Raw genomic sequence first — 25,016 nt, forward strand, 5'->3', positions numbered from 1 at the left:
AGGGTTGTAAAAACCTCAGTTACACCTCCATGATGGAGGAAAAACGCTTCAACTCTCCCATTTTCCTGCCATGACCATTACTGATAAAACTAGTTTTCTGTGACTGACAGATCCAAGAAGTTTCAAAGAACCTCCTGCACACAAAGCTGAAGTCACATCATTTTGTCTTCACCAAAATGCCTATTTTCTCTGGCTATTCTCAGTGCAACGTCTTCTGTACAATGTAGTTCAGACATGATTAAGTGGCAGGAAGTAGACACACCTCCCCAGATGGAGCTGTACACTCAATCTGTTAGGGAGATTGTTGTGATTATAGATGTGCCAATATTTCCTTGAGCTACAAAGGCTGGGCTTGCTGAAACTCTCCTAAATTACAGAACTCCTGGCAGAGGCAAGTTAATGTCTGGGATTAGAAACTAGCCTGTCAGAGTGAGTTCCAGACCAGACAGGAAACCTCTCGGAGAGTTACAGAGTGAACAAGACCCTAAGCTGGGCCATGTGAGGAGAGGAGATCTGAAAAGAGGAAGAGGGGCCACCAACCAAGAGGGGCAGCCTGAGTGAAGAGACTAGCATGGCTAAAAGTGGTTGAGTTATATAGGTGTCAGAAGAGCTGGAAGGAGGCAAGCCCAGGGGATCACCTGGACTAGAAAGTTTGGGGGTGGGTTGGGGTTATTGGGGAGGCATGCCAGGCAGGAGGGACCTATATGCAGTAGAGAGAGAGGGATGCTGAGAGAAACTGGAGGTCACTGTATAGTTGATATGTTAATGGACACCTTAGTTCAACATTTTTGCCTTGGATTTCAGACCCAACTGGTTTTAGGCCTTTGTATGAATGATACTTGACAGATCTTCTTGCAAAGAAAACTCAGGAAATTACCACAAAGGAAGAAAGAAAGGACATATTTGAAATTGAGTATTCTTTCACCACTGATCTCAAGAATTCAAACTCTTCTCAGTTATATACATAAGATATGACATCATCACCAATAACATTTCTATTGTGCATCCCCATGCTTAGAGAAATTTGGAGATGCATAACGGAATTCAGCCCACAAAATCACTTTGGTGTGGCACTGAAGATGCACTTCAGTAGAAAAGTCTGGAGCACCAGCTTCCGCGGGGGGGGGGGGGGGGGGAGGGGAAGGGAACACTGGAGCATATGTAAATGTGATCTAGTCTGCAGGGAGTCCTGTAAACTCCTTTCACATTGGTTTTCCACTGTCCATCTTTGCAACTGTCCTGGTATCCATGTCGAAGCTATCTGAACTACATTAACCAGAACCCACTGTGTGCATAAAGGCAGGAAGAGTAGAGGGAGTGTTAGTGCATACATATACTCCCAGTGGATATCTGAGTTTGTGGCTAGCTTGGTCTACCATCTAGTGCAGCCAAGGCTACACAGAGAAAGCCTGACTCAAAGGAAAGAAAGAGAGAGAGAGAGAGAGAGAGAGAGAGAGAGAGAGAGAGAGAGAGGAGAAAGGCATTCAGCTGGAGCCTAGACAGGTCTGAAATTTGCACCACAATGGTACAACTCGTCTAAGCCTTGGGTAAAATCACCCCTATTCATGTTCCTCTCTGGACAGCCCTGTCCGAGGGTCTGCAGATGCTGGATGGGGTGGCAGAGGATCTGTAGTTTACCTTATTTTTGCAGCAATCTGGGGTGTTGGTCCTAAGCCCCGGCAGTGGGCTGATGTCCCTGATAGTGATTAAGTCTTACAGTCCCATTTTATTTATCAATTTTACTCTTATAAAGATGGTGTTTGTGGCCGTGTGGCATTGGTACATATAGCAGACATATGATGGAGTTCAAGGTCAGCCTGGACTACAGAGAGAATTTCAGGACATCCCGGGCTACACAGCTATTATAAATAAGGTTGCTATGAACATAGTTGAGCATATATCCTTATTACAAGTTGGAACATCTTCTGGGTATATGCACAGGAGAGGTATTGCTCGATCCTCCAGTAGTTCTATGTCTGCCAATTTTCTGATGAAACACCAGATTGATTTCCAGATTGGTTGTATCAGCTCACAATCCCACCAGCAATGGAGGAGTGTTCCTCTTTTACCACATCCTCCCCAGCATCTGCTATCATCTGAATTTTTGATCTTAGCCATTCTCACTGGTGTGAAATGGAATCTCAGGGTTGTTTTGACTTGCATTTCACTGATCATTAAGGATGTTGAACATTTCTTTAGGTGCTTCTCAGCCATTCAATATTCCTCAGTTGAGAATTCTTTGTTTAGCTCTGTTTGTACCCCATTTTTAATGGGGTTATTTGGTTTTCTGGAGTCCAGTTTCTTGAATTCTTTATATATATATTGGATGTTAGTCCCCTATTAGATTTAGGATTTGTAAAGATCTTTTCCCAATCTGTTTGTTGCCATTTTGTCTTACAAAGAGTATACTTTGTCAAACAGAAGCTTTGCAATTTCATAAGACCTCATTTGTCAATTCTTTATCATTCATCACAAGCCACTGCTGTTCTGTTCAGGAATTTTTCCCCTGGGCCCATATACTCGAGTTTTTTTTCCACATTATCCTCTATAAGTTTTAGTTTGTTTTCATAAGACACTGTATATTATATATATACAAATATGTATTTATATATATTTACATTATATATTTATATGATATATTCATATTATTTCTATATTATAATGTATATGTTATATATTATAATTATATTACTTTATATTAAATATTTATAGGTTTTATATAAGACCATAAGTTTTATAATTTTATATATATGTTTATATTATACATGTATATTATATATTTACATATTATAATTTTATATATTATATATTATAATTATATGTTCGAATATTTATATTATTTTTACATTAAATATTTATATATAAATATAAGATATATATATATAAATATAAGATATATATATATATATCATATAAGGCAGTAAGTTTTTATAAGTTTTTATAAGACACAATTGCCTATGCTAGCAACATTTTCTGAAAGGACCCTGATATAGCTGTCTATTGTGAGGCTATGCCAGTGCCTGGCAAATACAGAAGTGGATACTCAGTGTCTTTTATTGTATGGAACACAGGGCCCCCAAAGGAGGAGCTAGAGAAAGTACCCAAGGAGATGAAGGGGTCTGCAACCCTATAGGAAAAACAACAATATGAACTAACCAGTACTCCCAGAGCTCATGTGTTTAGCTGCATATGTAGCAGAAGATGGGCTACTCCACCATTATTGGGAGGAAAGGCCCTTGATCTTGTGATGATTATATGCCCCAGTAGAGGGGAATGCCAGGGTCTGGAAGCAGGAGTGGGTGGGTTGGGGAGCAGGGTGGTGAGAGTATATAGTGGATAGTATTTCAAATGTAAATGAAGAAAATATCTAATAAAATAATAAAAAATGTAAAAAGAATAAATTCGTGAAGAATTCCATTAAACCGGAGTTTGAATATCAAATCTTTCTTTGCAACAATGCCATCTTCCATGAATTTTCAATGAGTAAAATGTGGATGTTAACGAAGTATGTGTTCCTTAAAGGGACATTGCTAATGATCATATTTCTATGAAGACTAACTTAAGGAAGTGATTGCTTTTGTTAATGCATTTTATACCCATTTGGTTTCCTATTTAATAGTGAGAATTGAAAAATGCGAAATATTTAGTGTAGCTGCAAACACTCAATGGTCTTTTTGAAAATGTCGTTTTCTAGAAAGCAGCATAATTTAAGCATCTGCCTCTCATTCTGTTTTCCAGAATTTTCTGAGTCCAGAAACTCAATCAGAACTGCACACAAAGGGCAATCTCTGAAAATAAAAATTATGTTCATGCAAATGTCAGTAGTGTTACCTATCCCTCCCATAACTGCAATATAAATAACATGTTGATATATCTACAAGCTTATTTCATTTCATTTTTGTATTTATTATGACTCAATTTTTTTTACACTCTAGTAGTTATCCCCCTCCTGGTCTGCCCCCCTGACTTCTGACTTGCTCATCTATCATCTCCCTCCCCATCTCCAAGATGATATCCCTACATCCCACAAAGCTCATCCCTTCCCAATCCCTGGGGATCTAAGTCTCTGGGGTTAGATGTGTCTCTCCCACTGATGCTAGACCGGGCAGTCTTATGCTGCATATTTGTTGGGGGCTTCACATCAGCCAGTGTATGATCTCTGGTTAGAGGCTCAATGTCTGAGAGATCTTGCTTGTCCAGGTTTGTTGAGAATGCTGGTCTTTCTATGGGTCACCCTCCTCCTCAGCTTATGACAACTATTCCCAATTCATCCACAGATTCCCTGGGCTTCTGATCATTGTTGGATATAATATATTTGTATTTGACAGCAGAAAAGGAACATTGCATACTTAGACTATTGGTCAATAGCTTTAAGAACTGATGAAAAATGTCAGTATTTTGTTGTGTGTGTGCTCTTACTGGATATCAGAAAATATGTTCTGATTTCATCTTTGCTGATTATTTAGTTAGTCTGTGTTTCTGATTGATTATTTGATTTGGTAGATGGTTTCTATGTGTAACCCTGTCTGTCCTAGACCTCATTTTTGTGCACAAACTGATGGATTCAGCTGCCTTATCAACATTTTTGGAAGTTACCAGAGGGCAATCTCCATGAATGCAAAATGATGAATAAAATTGTAATAATTAGAGAGTTTAGTTCTCTGAGAAGAAATGAAGCAAGTGAATGGGTGCAAGATTTTATGGACACTGTTCAGAAGTTCAGTAGATATGATACTTCCTGATATTACTAGAGCAAACAGTGAGAGTGATTCTAAAACTAGACACATGCACTATAAACCAATATTTGGTGGGTATGTACCAACTTTACATTTGACAGAATTCCTGAAATATGTGTTCAGAAATATGATTTTTCCCTGATCTTTTGGGTAGAATTTCTCTCTGGTCGCATTAAAATGATATAAATCTTGGGGACAAAAATACATCCAAGCATCCCTGCACTGGATGCCAAGATGGAGAAAATCTCCACAGCAACCATGACCTTGCCCTTGGTGCTATGGTAGACAGGGAGGAAGGTGACCCAGACACTGCAGAACACTAGCATGCTGAAGGTCAAGAACTTGGCTTCCTTGAATGTGTCAGGCAGATTCTTGGCCAAGAAAGCCACAGAGAAGCTTCCAAGTGCCAGGCAGGCCAAATATCCCAGGATACAGTAGAATGCAGTAACTGAGTCTTTGTTGCACACAATGATGATGTGGCCATGGAGAGTGTGTTCATCAATATCAACAAAGGGAGGAGAAACTGCTAGCCAGATTGCACACAGAACACATTGGAGTAGGGAACATATGGGAATAATGTAGTTAGGTGTCCCTGATACCAGGAAGTTTCTCAATCTTCTTCCTGGGTGTGTGACTTTGAAAGCCAGAACCACAGTGACTGTTTTGGCCAGAACTGTGGAAACAGCCACAGTGAATACAATTCCAAATGTCATTTGCTGTAAGACACAGGTGGCTCTGTTTGGAAGGCCAATGAAGAAAAAGGAGCACAGAAAACAGAACATGAGTGACATGAGTAATAGGTAGCTGAGGCTTCTGTTATTGGCCTTCACAATAGGAGTGTCATGGTGCTTCACAAAGACACAAAGTACCACAGCTGTGAATGCAGAGAAACAGAAGGCCATTAAGGCAAGTGCCATCCCCAACGGGTCTTCATAGCTTAGAAATGTGACACCTTTCTGAATACATTTGTTCTGTTCAGTGTTGGCATATTGGTATTCTGGACAATTCACACATTGATCCATATCTGATTTCCAAATGAAAGCTTAGTTAGGTATGCTTTAGAAATTTTAGTGTCAAGGTATTTCTAGTAAGGGTAATGAAAGAATCCTTGCAATGCTGCCTTTGATGCTGATATGTAATGTGAAGGATATTGCTGCCAAGCATTGCTTTCAATTCATAATGTTCATAATGATTTAAAGGAAATAAAACCAAGCAATTTTTTATTTGCCTACTTAACTTGATTGTATCATTTATGATGTTATTAGAAAGAGGTTTGTGGGGTGTGGGGGATGAGAGGGGAACCAAGCCCTGACGACCAGCAAAAAGAATATAAACAGTAAATTTCAGATAATAGGAGGGTGAGTGGTCCCACCAAAATGCACCAGAGACTTGGGAGGTCAGAGACCTTAGATGAAATGTACTACAATAGATAGAGGGAACGTACAGAGCCCACCTCCAGCGGGAAGACAGGACATCAAGTGAGTGATAGGGTTCCCATCCCATAGTCACATCTCTGACCCATAATTGTTCCTGTCTGAATGCAGGGATGAAATGGAGAGGAGCCTGAGGAAAAGAAGGTCCAATGACAGGCCCAAAGTGTGATCTGGGTCAAGAGGAGGTCTTATGGCCTCACATTTTACTGAGGCTCTGGAGCACTCACAGAAAGTATCTATCATGACTGCCCTCCTAAATACAGTAATTTGCACCCAACCAATGGACAGAAGCAACTAACCCCTGAATTAGGGAAGGCTGAAAGTAGTAGAGGAGTAAGGTGATCTTGCAGGCAGACCAGCAGTCTCAATTAATCTTGACCCCAGAAATCTCTCAAACAATGTACCACCAAACAGACACCATACACCAGCTGATATGGGTCCCTCAATACAGTAAAGGGCTTCTGTGTCTGTGTTCATTCAGAAAAGATGCACCTAACCCTCAAAGACTGAAGGCTGTAGGGATTTTAGAGGTCAGGTGGTGTGGGTCATTGGTCTATGCACAGACGACCTGGTCTCCAGTCAAGCTCAGATGCTGAACCCTTGGACTCAGTGGTCATAATTTACCTACATAGGAGGGAAGGAGTTCTCTCATGGTCCTGGAACTCTGGCTCCTGCCTAAGTTACCTTCCACTACAGCCCCCACAAGAGAAACAAGGCTAGAAGTCATGTAGGCAATATCCCAAGCTTTTGACCTTCAGGCTAAACTCCTCCCCAGTTACCTAGCAACAGAATGGATAGCATATTTTAAAGGGGCTGATTGGCCACTCCTTGCCCTCTCTCTCTCTCTCACTCCATTGTTCTCTTGCTCTTACTCTCCTCTCCCTCTCTCCCTCTTACTCTCTTTTTTTCTAACTCCCCCCTCTCTCTCCTACATTGTTTCTTTCCCCTTGCCTTTCTACAATAAAGCTCTAAAATCACAGATATTCTCTGTTCATCAAGGCGGTGCTCACTCTTGCCAGTGTGGGAACCTGTCTTCCCTCTTCCCTTTCTCTCATAACCGCAGGGACACAGAATGTTGTCCCAATGACCCCAGGTTGGGCATCCCCTTGTCCATCCCCAGTTGAATGAATAAGAGGCTTGGATGCCCACCCAGAGCTGAATGGAAAGTGTCTGGCAGCCCTCCCATGTCTTCCTGTCCAGGGCATATGTGGAACTCTAGCGGGACATGGGTCCTCACTCTCCCCTCTTTTCCAAGGGCCCCTTTTAGCTCCTATAAGGTGGTGTGGGGGATGGCGGTTCAATATGAGGGCAGACTGGGTTGGGGAGCAGGTGTGGGATGTGGAGTATTCAGTCAGTGTATGCGGGGATGGGGAATGGAATATGAAATGTAAAATATAAATAAAAAATAATGTTATCAGATAGCTAAGATTTCCTAAGCAATTTTTTTTGCTTCTATGTTAACATCAAGTAGATCATTTAATTCAGAGAAGATACATTCATAAACCACAATGTGGTTGGGTATATTTTATAAATACAAACCCCTATACTTACTGTTTTCTGAGATCACTGAATATTTTATGAATTCATTCCCTATGACACATTGAGACTCTGACTTCTACTGGGAAAAGATGTATAATAGCTCCTGGAGAATGTACTAGCTCAAACTTGTTGACACAGAAACAACACAAAATTGAACAGGTAGGCTGTGTGTATATGTACATACTTATATGTGTGAGTTCATGTGAACTTGGATATTGAATTATTGTATTTAAGTGATTCCTGTCATAATTCATAGCAAGAAGGTGGAATATGAGAGGAAATATAAAGTTTATGTGTGAATTGTAGAAAATATTTATGAAATAAGCTCTAAGATGTTTCTTCATCTGGCAATAATTCATCAAAAGTTCTGGTTATTGTTCATGAAGTGCACTAATTTTAGCACTGAAGGAAAATATCTCTGTAGATACTTTGTACTAAAAGATCCTTCACCTTGATTCCTTCTTCATATGGAAACCTGAGCACTTTAATCCTCAACTCACCTCCATTTTTATGAGAATCAATGATGAAATCAGTGTTGAGAAACAGAATGAGCAAAATAACAGAGGAACCAAGTTGAAAGGGTGTTAACCCAGATGGTTTGTGTTAAGCAATTATACTCGATTCTAAAATTGTAATCCCCGACATGGTAACAACATGAACAGTGATTGTAATTGCACTTAATTTCCAAGTCATTTCAGAGAATGTTGATGTGCTCTTTGGGTTTCAGAATTCTTATCTACAACAATGCATTTGTGGACAGATATTATTTGATATGTTGCCTGAGAGCCTAAGAAGTTGGATTAGCTATAAATAGAATATGTTGTTCTTCCAGACAATCTGAGTTCAGATCCCAGTACCCATGACAGATATCTCACAAGTAAATATAAATTTAATGACAGCAGTATTATTTGCTCATATGTGCACCTGTATAGGTGTTATCCACTTCACACACATAAGCAATTAATGCAATAAATTATTTTATGGAATTTTTATATTTAATTTTGATGTACTTATTAATTTTTTATGTCTAAAATAATTTTGTATACTTTAAATTTGTTTTCAAGCACGGTATATGTTAAAATGTATGACTTCAAAACACAACTTAGTAGATTTCTTGGTTTTACTCCATGCATTTCTTGGTTACATGGTTATAAACCCAAACTGTAAGCCTTAGCAACAAATGATTTAACTGTTTAAGTGTCTCACAGACATAATATGACTTTTAAGAATTTTAATGCATTATGTAGAAGGAAAGGCAAAATATTTGAAAAGGTAACCATATACTTATTGCATTTTGCCAAACCTAAAAAATTATCTGAATAATGCGTGTAGTATGTAATATACTGAATATGAATCTCATGGTATATTCCAATTCTTAGGTCAAATCTTATCCCCTTCATCCTGGATTCTGACTACATCTGGTTTTGAACACGGCCCTCTTAATATCGCATACTTAGCATTTTTCATAAATTTGCAAATACTTTTGTCTTCTATATTAATCTTAACAGAGAACATGGATTTTGCACCTAGTAGTCTCATGATCTAATCCAGTAGACTAAATATAATATTCAGTTCTTCATGGGCTCTTATAAGTACATGGTGTGCACAATTATATTTAGGATAGATTGGTTCATGAAATATGACTAAATCAATACTAACAAAATTCATGACTAAAATCTAAATGTACATGTAGTTTTATAATAGATTATCTGTTTGGAAAATCTTGTGCAGAATTCCTGCAAACTGCAGTTATATTTTCTAAAGTATTTTCTTTGTGAAATATAATCTACCATAAATTTGCAATGAGTCAATATGTGGGTCAAGACAACAGGTATGTTTGTTTGCTTTTGCAAGATTTTGTTAAGGATTTTTGTATCTACAAGTAGTAAATTTGATAAGTAATATACTTTATATCTTCAGTTGCCTTTTAGTTGACTTCATTATTCCAGGGTGATGCAAGAAAAATACATATCTTCAGGATTTATCAGAGCAGCAAACACTCACTTGTCTCATTAGAAATTTCATTTTCAGGGCAGGGGCTGCAAACAAAACAGCAGGCTGCCATTCCCTCCTTCCATAATCTTCTGAATCCAGGACTACAATCTGCACTGCACACAGAGTTTGGCATCTGAGAAAATTAGACACATACTGATAATGAGTGTTAGAAGGTTCTTTTATGTTTTAGATTAGCACTTTAAGATTTCAATAAGCTCATTTTATTCACACAATCTGATTGACTTATATTTGTTTGTTTGTTTTTGTGTTTTGAGGCAGGGTTTCTCTGTGTAGCGCTGGCTTTCCTGGAAATCACTTTGTAGACCAGGCTGGCCTCAAACTCAGAAATCCACCTGCCTCTGTCTCCCAAGTCCTGGGATTAAAGGTGTGTGCCACCACAGCCAGGCCCCTGATTGACATTTTACCATGTCCATTATTTAATGGCCAGAAGTGAATATTGGAAATGCATTGAAGAAACGTTGCATAGTATCTGAGTGTCTAGTAACATAGGAAAAAGTGCTGATATTGAGCTGTATGTGAAAAGTACAGAAGTTGCAACCTTATGTTTTTTAGTTAATTATTTCAACTTGGTACTAAGTGCTATGGTCAGAGGAAACTTAATTGAAAAATTCTCTCAGCCAACACTAGCCTGTCCTCATCTTTGAAGCATTTTCTTCTGTGGTAATTGATATAAGAATGCCCATCTTACTGTGGGCAGTTTAGCCAGTAAGTAGTGTTCTTTCAAAATCTCTTGGGAAAAAAAAAAAAAACAGCCTAAAGTAATGTTTGCCATTTTTTCATTAATGGGAGAATCAGAAAAATGTTTTGGGAAACTGATATTAAAAGATTTTGCCTTGCCTTATCATAAAGAAAAAAAAATCTATTCTTTAGTTCCAGTTTCCTGATATCCACACTTGTCTTTCTATAACTAGAAGTCATATGTCAAATCACACGTTCCTCCTCACTTTCCTTATTATCAAAGTTTAATTAAAGCAACAGAGAAGCAAGTTAGTATTTGAAGAAATTTGAAAAAGGAAAAATATGTCCTTCATTCACAGATAACAAATATGACCTCAAATAATTTACTGTTACAAAGCATGAGAAAAATGTATATAAAAAATAGTGGAGTATGCATACACTGGTTTAGTATGGTTGGGGATGATAAATTATTCCGTAGCGACCTTGAATATGGAGCATTCCATGAGGTCAAAATGCTCTACAGTGGCTTCAAATATTGGAAAAAGCTGGATAAATATTAGATTGTTTAAAGTTAATTGAAGATTTGAAGAATTCTTTCTATATTTTTGATATTGTTGAAAAGGGTCTTACACTTTCCCATCAAAGATCAGAGAATATGTCCCCCGCCCATCATTTCCTTCCTTCCTTTCTTTCTTTCTTTCTTTCTTTCTTTCTTTCTTTCTTTCTTTCTTTCTTTCTTCCTTCCTTCCTTCCTTCCTTCCTTCCTTCCTTCCTTCCTTCCTTCCTTCCTTTCTTCCTTCCTTCCTTCCTTTCTCCCTTTCTCCCTCTCCCTCTTTCTTTCTTTCTTTCTTTCTTTCTTTCTTTCTTTCTTTCTTTCTTTCTTTCTTTCTTTCTTTCTTTCTTTCTTTCTTTCTTTCTTTCTTTCTTTCTTCCTTCCTTCCTCCCTCCCTCCCTCCCTTCCTTCCTTCCTTCCTTCCTTCATTTCCTTCTTTCTTTTCTTTTTTTGAGACAGTATTTCTCTATCTAGCCCTGGCTGTTCTGGAACTCACTTTGTAGACCAGGCTGGCCTCGAGCTCAGAAATCTGCCTGCCTCTGCCTCTCAAGTTCTGGCATTAAAGGTGTGTGCCAACACTCCTGGCTCCCATCATTTTCTTTAACTGTATATTGACCCTTTGTTATATTTGAAAGACTATTTTGAGTTAGAGTGTAGAAAGTCTGCATACTTTTGTACTTTATAATAATTTATTTTAAGGTAGTGTCTCCATATCACACATGGCTGTTTTGGACTCACAGTATAGGGTAGACTGGGAAGAAACAGACAAAGATTTTCAGATTTTGTCTCTAAAATGCTTGGATGAAAACATGAATCACAAAACAACCTGATATTATTTCTGACTTTCATAGACAAAATTTCCTCTGCATGTATTATAGTATTGTAAATAGTTTTGTAAAAGAAAATGTTCTAATATCAATATAGTTTCCTTCTGTTCAATCACTATTTTTGTTTCTTTATCTATGAATTAATGTTGGAGTTGGCTAAGAGCCATTTCTGAAGGTTTTTTGGGGAAATAATGTAATTTTATATTTTGTCGTGTATTGCATTTAATGGAACTGCATATATTGAAGTATGCTTGCATCCCTGAAGTAAATTCTCCTTTAGATGAAGAAAACAGGTGGAGGGGAAAATAGGAGAAGAATCAGGATGGTAGAAGATGGAAGATGTGTATAGAGGTCAGGAAATTGAACAGAGTTATATAGCAATCAGTGATGGGTTCTTTGGGTAGCAACCAGAGAGTCCCAGATGCCAGGAAATCAAGAGCATCCCAGGAACCCACAGGGATGATATTAGCTGAAATATCCTAGAATCAGGGGGAAGAATCTGTTGATACCATATCTAGAGGTTATGCATGGCCCCCCAGTTGAGAAATAGGGCCACCCACAGATCTACAAAATTTTAACCCAGAATTGTTCCTGTCTAATGGAAATGATGGGGCAAAGAGTAGAGCAGAGACAGAAGGAAAGGACTCACAGAGACTACCATACCTGGAGATCCATCCCAAATGCAGTCACCACACCCAGACATTATTGTGGATGGCAAGAAGTGTTTACAAACAGTAAATACAGCTATCTGATACAGCTATCTCCTGAGAGGCTCTGCCAGATCCTGACCAATACAGATATGGATGCTCACAGTCAACCATTGAACTGAGTATAGGGACCCCAGTGGAGGTGTTAGGGTAAGGACTGAAGGAGTTAAAGTTTTCTATCTGGCAACAATGGGAGGGGAGTCCTTTGGTTCTGTGAAGGCTTGATGCCCCAGTGTAGAGGAATGCTTAGGTGCTAAGGAAGGAGTGGGTAGGTGTGTGGGAGAGCATCCTCAAACAAGCAGGGTAAGGGGAGATGGTATGTAAATAAATCATATCTAGAATTTAAAAAAATGAAAAAAGAAAGGCACAAATAGAAAAATCACAATAAAAATGGGAGTATAATTCATGGGTAGCTTCTAGCCTAACACATACTAGGTTCAATCTTCAAGTCTAAGAATGTAATAAACAACAGTAAAATAAGAGCAGTTTTTGTTGTTGTTGTTGTTGTTGTTAAGGCTTTAAATGTCTTACTTTTATTAAGTTAAGGCAGGTGGGAACTGGTGGTACAAACCTTTAATCGCAGCACTTGGGAGGCAGAGGCAGGCAGATTTCTGATTTTGAGGTCATCATGGTCTACAGAATGAGTTCCATGACAGCCTGATAATAAAACTAGTTTTTTTTTTTTGTTTTGATTTGTTTTGATTTTTTTTTGTTTTTGATTCTTTTAGGCTTTAGCCTCTTTTATACCAGTTGAATGTTAGGAATATGATTGCAAATTTTTCCCATAAAAGCCCTACTACATATCAGGCCCTACTCAAGGCACAAAGGTAAAAAATAATAAATTTGTATATATATAATATATATATGTGTGTGTGTGTGTGTATACATATACATATATATAATATTATATAAACTTGCTTTTTACTTACTGTTTCTTCATATAAAATATTAAAGTATACTGAGATAAATGATACTTATATTTTCATGCAGTGTGCCACGTAGATACATATGAGGGGTATCTAACACTCATTTATTGCCATGTAGTGCTTCCTAAATATTTTATAAGTAGCACAGCTCCAAAATTCACAATTTTCAGAGTGAATGATAAAGAGTTGAGAAAAATGCAAAGTAGAAAAAAGAATGAGCAAGCCAGGATTATCAGCAGTTGTGGAGGTGTATTAACACTGATTTGTTTGCAAGCAAAACAGAGAACTGGTCTCATCCCACAAACCTGAAGAAATCCTGTCTACAATAGATGGAATAGTTGAGTGGAAACAATGAGTTGGTCTCATTTGGTCTCAAATATCAATGTGATTGTATTTTCACACTTTTGCTGCCAAGTCCTGAGTACATTCAGTTTATATAAGATTAATTTCCAGGTAGGGGAACAGGGCATTTGTAAATCACAAAAATTTTCCTCCTGACCGTTGTATTTGGTAATTATGTTATGGTTAATCAGTGATAAAAGAAGATACCAACAGTGTTTGACTACCAGAGTTTTGTGGTTTGGCTGGCTTTGAAAAGGACAGTCTATTTCAGGGTGTTTGTGTAGAATTCCCATTGACATATAACATCACTTTGTCCAAGGAATTCCTTTTGCAGTTTAATATTAATAATTTATAGGCGCTTCTTCTTATGTTTGCTCACATGCAAATGTGGATTAAATGATTTTTATCAGTAGTTCCAGATGTTTTGATTGTCAAATTGACAGTTTGAATTATATTTTCAAACACAAAACTGGGAATAACTGTCACTCAGTTGTCTATCACTAACTCATGCTTCATTCACTACTATTCATATGAGGTATGAAGTAGGATTTAGTGGTCTTTTCACATAGCTCAATTTCATATGTCTAGTTACCATAATGTGTTATGAAAATTTTGTTCTTTTATGATGGCTTAGATTTGTTTAATCTTGTTTTATTTTATTTTTATCCCATAGAATCCTGTCATTTTCTAATGAGTGACATAAAGTGGATATGATGAAAAATGAAGGAAAAAGGAATATTAACTATGAAATATTTGCCAGTAGAACTGACAATTGTTCACATCCCAATAGATAGGAATGGAAACTGTAATTAGGATATATTATGTGAGAATAACAAATTATTTTCAATAAATAAAACCATCAAATTTAAAAAGAAAATCTCCCTGTTCTCAGAGAATGATCTTTCTGTAGTTTGTTGTGTTCTTTTGTTAGGTGTTTTTGTCAAGAATTATTCCACACATATCCATCAAATGTATTGTTCTTGAATGACCTTTTTTCCGTCTATTAAACATTATACAGTTTTCCTCCATTTTTTAATAAAGAAAAGTTCTCCTCTTGTATATGAATGTGTCTTCCTACACTCTGCAGGCAGCTTAGGAATGTCTTAAAAAATAAACCAGTTTTGTTGTCTTTGATTTCATTTAGAGAATGTTAACAAAAAAGTTCAATTATTACTGAAAATTATTTGTTGCTTTTGTCTGGTTGCTGTTATTGCTGTACTTGAGGTGTGTTAATTGCCTTTATTTTTCCTGTTGTTGTAGTGCTGTCTATAGGTTCCTTTGACCTTCTGGTCATCTTATGTAAAAGAGTTAATGGATTCTTTAAATTTACTTAAAAGTGATGTTTCTTTGAATATGATTTTCTGTAATTGTGTTCATTAGGGAATGTGGTGAATGTCCTTTTATTATATGATAAACATTTTTGGATATAATGACAAGGGTTAGCAATTATGACTATTGGTGTGTCATAACTGTAACATTAGACTCTTTCATATCAATACCTGTTCCAGAAGTTTAATTTAAGGGAGGAGAGTACTGTTTCATTAAAGCAATTTTGTGAAGAAAATTTAGTTTAATTTAAAGGAAAGAATATCTAACAGTGGTGAAGAACAGTGTTTTTCTAATTTATTAAATTTCAAAAAATGGTTCTGATATGACAAAGTTATATTTTAAGCATTCTGAAATCTTCAAATAATTGGTAAAAATGTGAAAAAAAAGAAATATCATACTGGAGACTAGAATTTTCTTCCTTATGTGACTAAATTTTTCATTTCAATATGTTGCCGTGTATTCATCTGACACTTTGTTTACTGCTCTGTATTATAAACCAGTAAGCTAGCACACACTTACCTTTCTTCTTCCTATGGCCAACTCAATCATGTCTACGTAAAAGTGAAAGTGTCGACCATGTGGTAAATATGGGCTGAACTTTCCTAACTTCATCTTCATCCCAATGTGTTGTGAGAGATTCCCAAAGTGAATAATGTCATATTCATCCTGCATTATTACTCTTTGCTTCATAAACACTTTGTCCCCAAGAGGATTAGTGAAGTAGGTCCTTCTTAGAAAGGAGTTTACCTAAAATACAAGCATTGCACTATAATGTATATATCATTCCTTCAAGTCATAAAATTCATTCTGATTTCATAGCAAAGGCACACATATTTAAAGAAAGAAAGAAAGAAAGAAAGAGAGGAATCACAACAAATGCAATTGCATGAATGAAATTATCACAATATTACAAGAATTTCAGTTTTTTCAGTGATGAATACCAAACACAAAGACAGAAAAATGCAGATTCAAACACAGGTATGCAACACACAGACACACACACACCAAACAGAAACACACACACACACACATAAATATACACACAGATGATGAGAGCGGCTCACATCTTATCTAAGTCACACATATAGTACAGGTATACATTCATTTACAAACAAATATACATACATGTTGACATACATATGTAAATATTCAGGCACATAAATGAAAATCATATCCACTCAAATAAAAACAGAGATATGAAATCACACAAAATAATACACTGGCAAAGGTACAACCATACACACATATATACACAGAGAGAGAGAGAGAGAGAGAGAGAGAGAGACAGACAGAAAGAGAGAGAGAGAGAGAGAGAGAGAGAGAGAGAGAGAGAGAGACAGCAAAACACGGGGAGAGGTATAAATAATTAAGGACAAGGCATGAACAATATTGACACACAGAGATTTTTAAACTCACACGTAAAGACAAAAAGGAAGGCAAAGGCCTTGCTAAGTACAAAGAAATAGGCAGACACATACTTAGTAAAGCAGGTTTAAATCCGTATAAGTACTTATAAACACTTACAAAATACATACATTGTATACAATGAAACCTACTCTGACAAAACACCAAAGAAACATACACATATATATAAACAAACACTTATATAGAAATTCCTACATAGAAATAATTGTTGTTCACTTCCACTTTCATACAGAGAGATAAACATATATGTTGAAAGTAACACAAATATGAACACAGATGCACAGAAAGAATAGAAAATATACATATACTTAGTGAGAAGCAAACATTCACATATATAAACACATTTGTACAGACAGAAATGAATACCAGCACTATTTCTTGTTTAGTTACTCTCAGAAAACCCAGAATGTACTCCAGAATCCACACTCTTGACAGAATCACAGGATTACACTAATGAAAATAATTCCTCCAAATGATTTCCATATAATTGACAAATATAAATAAAACTCATCGTCTAATCATGGAGAAAATTAATGAGGAAAGACTATTTATATCCAATATTGGAAGGGGCATGCTAATAGATATTTGGATGCTCTGTATAAAACCACAGGTTTTCATTGCTAACCTGTGAATTCCTTTTCCAATCACATTCATAACAATCTATAGATTTGCTTTTGTTAAGGTAAAATGTTTGGAAAAATATTTCTTATTTCTTTAAGTCTGGGCATCTGAAAGACTCTAAACAACTATGCAATTGAAGACACCAAACCTCGGCCAATAGAAGAAACTTTTACCTTCAAGCAGTAAGAACTGGCTCGTTTTCCATTGTCTATTGCCTGATTATCAACCTGTTGTAGATTCATCTCGTGGAGGGCATGGGCTATGGCATGCACAGCATTGTATATGTTATGACTACTCTCACTAAAGGTCATGTCAAACTTCTGTTCCATTAGCCAATCAAATGAGGCATCAGATGAATTGTTCTTCAGTATTTTACAGTTAGATGCTGAGTCTTCATAGTTAAAATATTTCCACTCTGGCATTACTAGATATAAATCTGTGTTTCTGAGATGGAACCATGTCTGTACAAAATTTTTAAAGCCAGAAATCTCACCATGGTGGGGTAGAAAAGTAAGTGATCCATAGAATGTGCCATGACTTATGTCTGTCTCACTGGTAGGTAAATTCCATTGTATTGTGGTGATCCATATTCTCTGTAAAATGGGAGGGTCCCACATTCTGAAGATCAAATGAATGAAATTGTATGTTTCTCCATAAATGATAATAACATTTGTTAATGACATTATAATTTGGTTGTAGTACATTTCAGTGTTTTGTGGAAATGAAACTTCATCAACAGAGATCATTTTCACAAAGGCAAAGCAAATTTCCTTGATTTCACTCTCTTTCTTCAACTCTAACAGAAATTGGTTTCCTTGATCGTCATCTGGGATGACAAGGCCAATCCAGTTCCATTTGAAATAAAGTATGAAGGAGACCATTGCCAATGGTAGAGATGTGTCCTTTGGGTCCATCTGATAGATATAGGGATATTGTTCATCATCACTGAACATAGAATGGAAATGTCCATAGGTAAGCTGAAGGAGCTACAACACAAAGAGCAGCATGAGGTGTGGTGCATGTGAAAACACTTGTAATCATTTTTACCTGCAAACAGTTGATTACCTGTGACTTTTTCTCTCATCTCTGATTCAAATTAGCAAACGTGGAAGACTGGCACATCCACTTTTAATGGAAACAGCAAGCATTGCTTTTTCACAAAGATGTAACAAATGTATTCACATGTTATAATGACTGCCTTTCTGTCTTTCAGTTTTAGTCTTGATACCTGTGTTTCAAATGTTTGAAGGGATTTTTATACTTTTACAATTTGGGGATATTTGATTAATATTTTTAAAAAGGCTTTTATGCCATAATCTATAAATACTTTTAAGATTGAAGAGGATAGTCCTGTACACAATACTGATATAGCATTTGGAAGTGATATTCTTATATTGCCCTACTTGACAGTAATATTGTACACTAGAGGTTGTGACTCACATAAAACTGCCAGAGATCTCCTTTTTAGGTTTTGTTCTGAATTACTCTGGCAATGTCTGCCTCTGTGCCTCTTCAGGAAACATTCAATAAGATCAAAGTATTTGTAAAAATATAAACTAGATTTAGCAGCCTAAAAGTGTTAGCAGCAAATTGGATCAGAAAAACTCTTCTTACTATATACCCAGGTAATTCTGGTGCAAAATAATTGGAATTCATAAGTTGTACATCTTGAGGAAAATATATAGAAATGAAGTTAGATTGAATGGTATTTTGTCCTCATTAAAAAGTGATTATAGGGGCTGGTGAGATGGCTCAGTGGGTAAGAGCACCCGACTGCTCTTCCAAAGGTCCAGAGTTCAAATCCCAGCAACCACATGGTGGCTCACAACCATCCACAACGAGATCTGGCGCCCTCTTCTGGAATGTCTGAAGACAGCTACAGTGTACTTACATATAATAAATAAATAAATCTTTAAAAAAAAAAGTGATTATAATGTTTTAAAAATCTTCATTTGAAAAATATGGAAGAATGAGGTATTGGAACCTCATATCTCCTCCTTCTTAGAAAAGTTCACATGTGAAGTTCTAATCTTGTATGATAGAATGTGGAAGCAAAAGAAAAAACAAGATAAAACATAGCAATAAATTCTACAGAGTGTATAATAATATTATATACTGATAATAATATAATAACTTAAATTAATTACATGAATAATATCATCATATTATTAAAGAAAATGATTTATTAAAAGTATAGCACTATGAGTGTGTAATTTTTCCAGGGATCTAATGTCAATTTAAATTCTGACTCTTAATAGTTGGTCATACACTCACAGGTAGTCAAATGACTAACTCCACAGAATTGATTAGAGCTTTTCATCCTTTCTAGTACCACTGAAATGTCATGAGTTTCCAGATTAAGAATGGTATTTCATGCCTTTTCAAAAATAAAAATACTCCAGATAGTTAAACGTTAGGTTATAGAGAAAATGTTGGTAAAATTTATTTCTGTTCCATCACAGTTTTTCTCTGATGACTAAACTTATAACACCACCATAATTCTATTATTCCATAGTTTACCAATGATAATTTAATCTTATAACCAAGATGAAGATAATACCTATCTGGGGACAGAAATAACATGCTCTATATTTTGGAACAGAATGAACAAATCTCTGCTTGCTGAGAATGGTGAAAATAATGAAACACTCTGACTGACACTCAGTCAAGGCTGTAAGATTCTGGCTTCCGCCATGCCAGACTCAATTCTCCATGGCCTCTTCTATTCTGTCTTGCTGGTATCTTTCTACTTCTGTTGGTAGTCCTTAGCAGAAGGCCTAACATGTTTCTGAAGAATAAGTATCCTGGAACTACCTCGATTGACATAAGCATAAGTCCAACCACATCCATTAACTTTCTTAATAGCTATCAAAGTCCCCAAAAGAAACATGATGTTAATAATTCGAGGCTGGTGATGACTCACACGTGGAGATAAGAAGCTGTCCAGGTACTTCCAGAAATCTAAAGATACCTCCCAATTGGGTCCTGAAAGCAGAAAGGAACACATACTCTCTTCATTACAGAAATAATTAGGGATAGGGCTTTGTTTTTTTCTATTAAATAAATATGGTGTAGGTGTTACAGTTTTTCCATCACAATGGCCCAAAGAGTATCTTATAATCAAAGACATATTTGGTAAAAGATCAGGATTTCTGTTGATTTCATCCATTGCAAATACCAATGCCAAAGCATATTTGTGGTTTCTAGTTGTTTTTCTGTAAAAGAGTACAGAGTTTATTATGGACAGATGATTATACATCCACATTTGTACTCAGTAGAAGCACTACACTATACTGGAAGTTTCCGAAGATGACATCTAAAGACGAGAACAAATGTCTTTTGTTATAAGATTGCATTGACAGATGGACCTGGAAAATAGAAAGCACTTTAAAAGTTCATGACAGTGTAGGTCCCATAAGTAAGAGATGTTATTGACCTCATCCACATAGATAATTTCCATTTTTTTGAGCAAGGAAGAGAAAACCACAGATATTGACAAAACAGTAATTCTGATTATGTCTTCATGTTGAAATTATTGAGCAATAAATAAATTTGTGATTACAGCCACTGAGTTCATGATATTTTCTTGTGAAATTAACTGAATTGGTTAACGGAATGAAACCATAGCCAGGAGTGGTGTCACACGCCTTTCATCCCAGCACTTGGGATGCAGAGGCAGGTGGATTTCTGAGTTTGAGTCTAGCCTGGTCTACAAAGTGAGTTCCCGGACAGCCAGAGATATACAGAGAAACCCTGTCTAAAAAAATGAAATAAAATAAAATAAAATAAAATAAAATAAAATAAAATAAAATAAAATAAAATAAAATAAAATAAAATAAAATGAAAGAAAGAAAGAAAGATGGAAAGAAAACCATGATTTATCAATGCATAATTGTCTCTCTCTCTCTCTCTAGCAACATTTAATTCCTGTACTTATAATCATTTACAATTAGCGGCCAAAATTCTTGACACATCCCTTCATATCTATCCTCATGCTGTTATTTTTTCAATCTTCTATTGAAAGAAAATATTTTCTAAAGATTTATTTTTAATTAAATTCAAATATCAAACATGAATTTGGTAATTGATACATGTTTATATTTAAGTTTGTATGTATTTTAGCAAGGACTATGTAGGTTATAAGATTGCAATACATCCCAATGTTTTATAAAATACTTTCCTGTAGACTATCCTCAATTCAAATGCACAGGTAGGCAGCAGTGGCAGCGTTTAGTGCAGAGATAAAGGGCTTGTCCCACCACTGATGTATCATTCTCCTACTTCCTATTTACAAAGGAATGTGATATATATTCACTATGAGTATTTTATTCATTATAAATTAATTTCTAGGAAACATCTTTGACAACCTTTGTCATTACACTAAAACAGTACTAGTATCCTACTGAGAACTCGGAAAATGAGGAAATATCTGTGATATTTGTATATGCCAATATTATATGCTTATAATATGGAAGAGATTTTTTGTGTAAATTTATGAGATATATTCATTGTTTTTTTTTTTAAATCAAAGTGGACCACTAGACCATGGGATTGGAATAATACCATATTGGTTTTGTTTATATTTTTGAAAAGAATAATATCTCCTGTTTTATCCTTGTCATTTCATATAATTTTATCAATAAACTCTTATGTACGCCTGCATATTTAAGGATTAGAATGACGTAAATACAATCAGTCTTTCACTAAAAATTATACAACTATTTTGTTTTCATTCTATACCCTATAAAATAGGTCATTTTAGAATATTCTTTATTACCACACACACACATACAAATCTCAATTAAAGTTTTACTAATATACAAAATAAATTTGAGAGTAGACGTTGTACAATGCTCACACTACTACCTATAACTGATTTTAGGAAACATCAGTTACTTAAGATGTCTGTGTAGTCTAGTAGTCTAAAGGGCTGTGCTTTAAATCAATGATTAGCAATCCACAAAAATTGGTATTGATACCACGATGGTAACATGTGCACTAATATTTACTAAAATTATTGAAATAAGTCCCACAAGATTTATATATTTTAAAAGGGTCAGAGATTAACCAACTCATACATGAATGGAAAAGACATTTTTCTTAAATAATGACAAAAAAACTAATAGAAAGCTCCTGTATCACTGTCCTCAAACGTTCCAACTATCCCACAATACAATTGTCACCCATGCCAGTGATAAGGGACATAAGCAGTCACCACTGTTATTGATAGCCTGCCTATTCAAAGAATGTAATCATATCCTTGGATTCCATATGTTTCAGAGATGCTTTACTCTAAAGAGAGAGTGCCCAATTGAACATTGCAAAACATAAAAGCCAGTGATTGTACATAAATAGTGTGAAGTACGAAGCCACAGTGCTTTTGGATTTTATCTTTTACAACACTTCGATGTCTTGACCCCTAATGAGCTAAATATTCCTTGCTCATATAGATACAAAAATATCCATCCAGGCATTCATATGAAGTAGGAATTTTTGAGTGTAAGTATCTTCTCTTTCCAAACCTGATGAAGTTTTAGAAGTCAATAAGTGACTGCATGGGATGGATTAGAGACAGTAAGTTTGTATGTATGTAAAGTTTTTGACAACTATATGTGCCATGAATATTACTGGATCTAGAATATGCTCTAGGAGCAACACACTTATGGAAGGACTGTCAGCAGAATTTATGACCATTTATTTACATGTACTTGGGATAAAACATAATTAAATATTACAGGATCAATTTCAATAAGTCATCTCTGCCTAGAATGCAATAAAAAAGGTCAAAAGGCGGCTTTATGTTAAAGATCAATGTAGATAGTCCTTTATTCCTTAGCTTCCAACCTTCAATTCCGAAGCCACCTGGAGGAAAACCAAAACCTCCACTGGATTAATTAAATGGAGAAAATAGGATTAAATCTCTAAAGGAATTAAGGTTGTTTCTTGGAGTTCAGTCTTAGCACCAGGACAGAAGACTCAAGAATTTGCCTCATCTTCATCCTCAGAGCACACAAGAAATATTTATGTTCTTTTTTCAATTTAAAATACAAATTTACTTACAGAACATTAAGAGTCTTGTTGAAATAATCATTTTCAATGGGTGTCTGAACTGCTGCCAGGATGAAAGAACAAGTTCCTCTCACAGGTTCATCATTTATTTCATCCAAATTTATTCTCCAAAAGCACCTAGCATCAATGAAATTGGTCATGAGAAGTGTAATATTAAAGAGGAAGAAGACCCCCATGAAAATGAACATATTTTTCCTGCCTTAAACCTGGGCAGTGTGGACTGTGAAGTGCCATGCATATCAGCACATCAGATTTCTACCAGCTTTTATTTCTTTGGGCAAAGGAGATGTTTATTGCATATTCATGATTCATTTTATTTTTAGGTTTCTCCTGAGCCCTGGAAGAAACTTAAATACTTTCTTCTCTGGGGCTCTGCCACTGGTGTCCACAGCACATGGAATAAACACGTGTAGGTAAATACTTAGGAGGATAATTCATTCTCAGTCTCCATGATATCATTCATGTTTGTGAATCTGTGGAAGGAAGTCCCGGTGTTCAAATTTGTTCCTTGGAAAGTTTCAACAATCTGATTATGTGACCACAGTTAGAAATGATGTCAGTGGCTTGAATCAGATTCATAGTGACATATCCAGTACTAGCAAATCTGGAGCTACTGAGGACATAGGGGACACTGTATTACACAGTCCAAGTCATGCAGATGCAGTCTCACTGAGATCCACAGAACATGTAGAGTATGGAGTATGTCACAGAAGTGATAGATAAGAATAACTACACAAGACCTGTGCTTCCATTATCTTGAGAATCTATTAACAGATCAAATCCCAAGTATAGGTAATCCAGCTCTATCTGAAATCATACATTCTTCACATATCCACAGTTAATTTACATGGTAAAGATTGAGTTTTAAAGGCTCAACAAGACCCAGTAAATATGCCATGTTTGTTCTTTATTTCCAATAAAAAAAGGTCACCCTACCTTCCAAAAATTAATTAGTAATGAAAAAATCATGTTAATATTTGAATTCTAAGCCATTATATCCCTCCCATGTGCTCAATTTTTTTTTCGACTTAATAGCTTAGGCTGACCCATCTAATCTCTCTATATATATTTCCGTTTTCCTACATTGTTTTTTTGTCAGTTTATATTCAGGTAGTGGCTGTTAAGGAATCTTATTTAAAAATAGGTTTTAAATATCTTAGAAACAACTTGTGATTGTGAAGGAGCACTTTGTTTCAATGTGTAAACTTTTCCTATACATTCTATCTACCCATGTATATTTGGTTGCAGTCTACAATCAACAGTGACAATCTGAGAGTTTACTGAATATTGTACACTCATGAACCTGTTTCATAGGATTTGGACTGGAAACAGGCAGAGTTTATCTAGGCAGTTCATCAGTTTGGGCGATGATATGCCCCATTTTATGTCTGAATGACACCAACAAGTTTAGAGTTTTGCATTGTATATTTCTGCATTATGTAAAAGTCACTGTTTTTCCTGTGTATGACTTCTGAATCTCTGATAAATTCAGAGTACAGAGAGTTGTATCTAGAACAATGAATGATAATGCAGCACTCTTTCATGAGAATAAAGAGGAGGGCTGGGCATGGTGGTGCACACCTTAAATCTCAGCATTTGGGAGGCAGAGGCAGATGATTTCTGAGTTTGAGGCCAGCCTGGTCTACAAAATGAGTTCCAGGACAGCCAAGGCTATACAGAGAAGCCTTGTCTGGGTAAACAACAACAAAAACAACAACAATAACAACCAGAGGAAATTTATATTTCAAGTGTGCAAGTGAAATTTCCAGTAGTTCAGATTTGGTAATTTTTTTAAATACTTATTATTTCCCAAAT

General features: G+C 36.0%; 1 protein-coding gene across 1 annotated transcript; it reads right to left on the bottom strand.

Moving 5' to 3' along the window:
* Nucleotides 1-4,086: 4,086 nt before the first annotated feature.
* Nucleotides 4,087-23,423, bottom strand: LOC147003692 (vomeronasal type-2 receptor 116-like). The gene is made up of 6 exons (XM_085841069.1): nt 23,193-23,423; nt 20,056-20,347; nt 17,306-18,118; nt 15,606-15,833; nt 9,713-9,836; nt 4,087-5,760 (listed from the first exon to the last, which is right to left on the bottom strand). Exons 1-6 carry the CDS (start codon nt 23,387-23,389, stop codon nt 4,856-4,858), a joined length of 2,559 nt encoding a protein of 852 aa, XP_085697195.1. The 5' UTR covers nt 23,390-23,423; the 3' UTR covers nt 4,087-4,855.
* Between the last annotated feature and the right edge of the window lie 1,593 nt (nt 23,424-25,016).

This window comes from Mus caroli, unplaced genomic scaffold, assembly GCF_978045245.1.
Source record: "Mus caroli unplaced genomic scaffold, Mus_caroli_1 scaffold_8, whole genome shotgun sequence".
NCBI lineage: Eukaryota > Metazoa > Chordata > Mammalia > Rodentia > Muridae > Mus > Mus caroli.

What these genes read in the sequence shown, in the direction of transcription:
- LOC147003692 (XM_085841069.1), bottom strand. Translation starts at nt 23,389, where the DNA reads ATGTTCATTTTCATGGGGGTCTTCTTCCTCTTTAATATTACACTTCTC. An exon ending in ACAGCTTCTTATCTCCACGT is followed by an intron (nt 18,119 to 20,055) that starts GTGAGTCATCAC and finishes TTTGTGTTGTAG; the next exon opens with CTCCTTCAGCTTACCTATGG. An exon ending in TGAAATTTCTAATGAGACAA is followed by an intron (nt 5,761 to 9,712) that starts GTGAGTGTTTGC and finishes TTTGGAAATCAG; the next exon opens with ATATGGATCAATGTGTGAAT.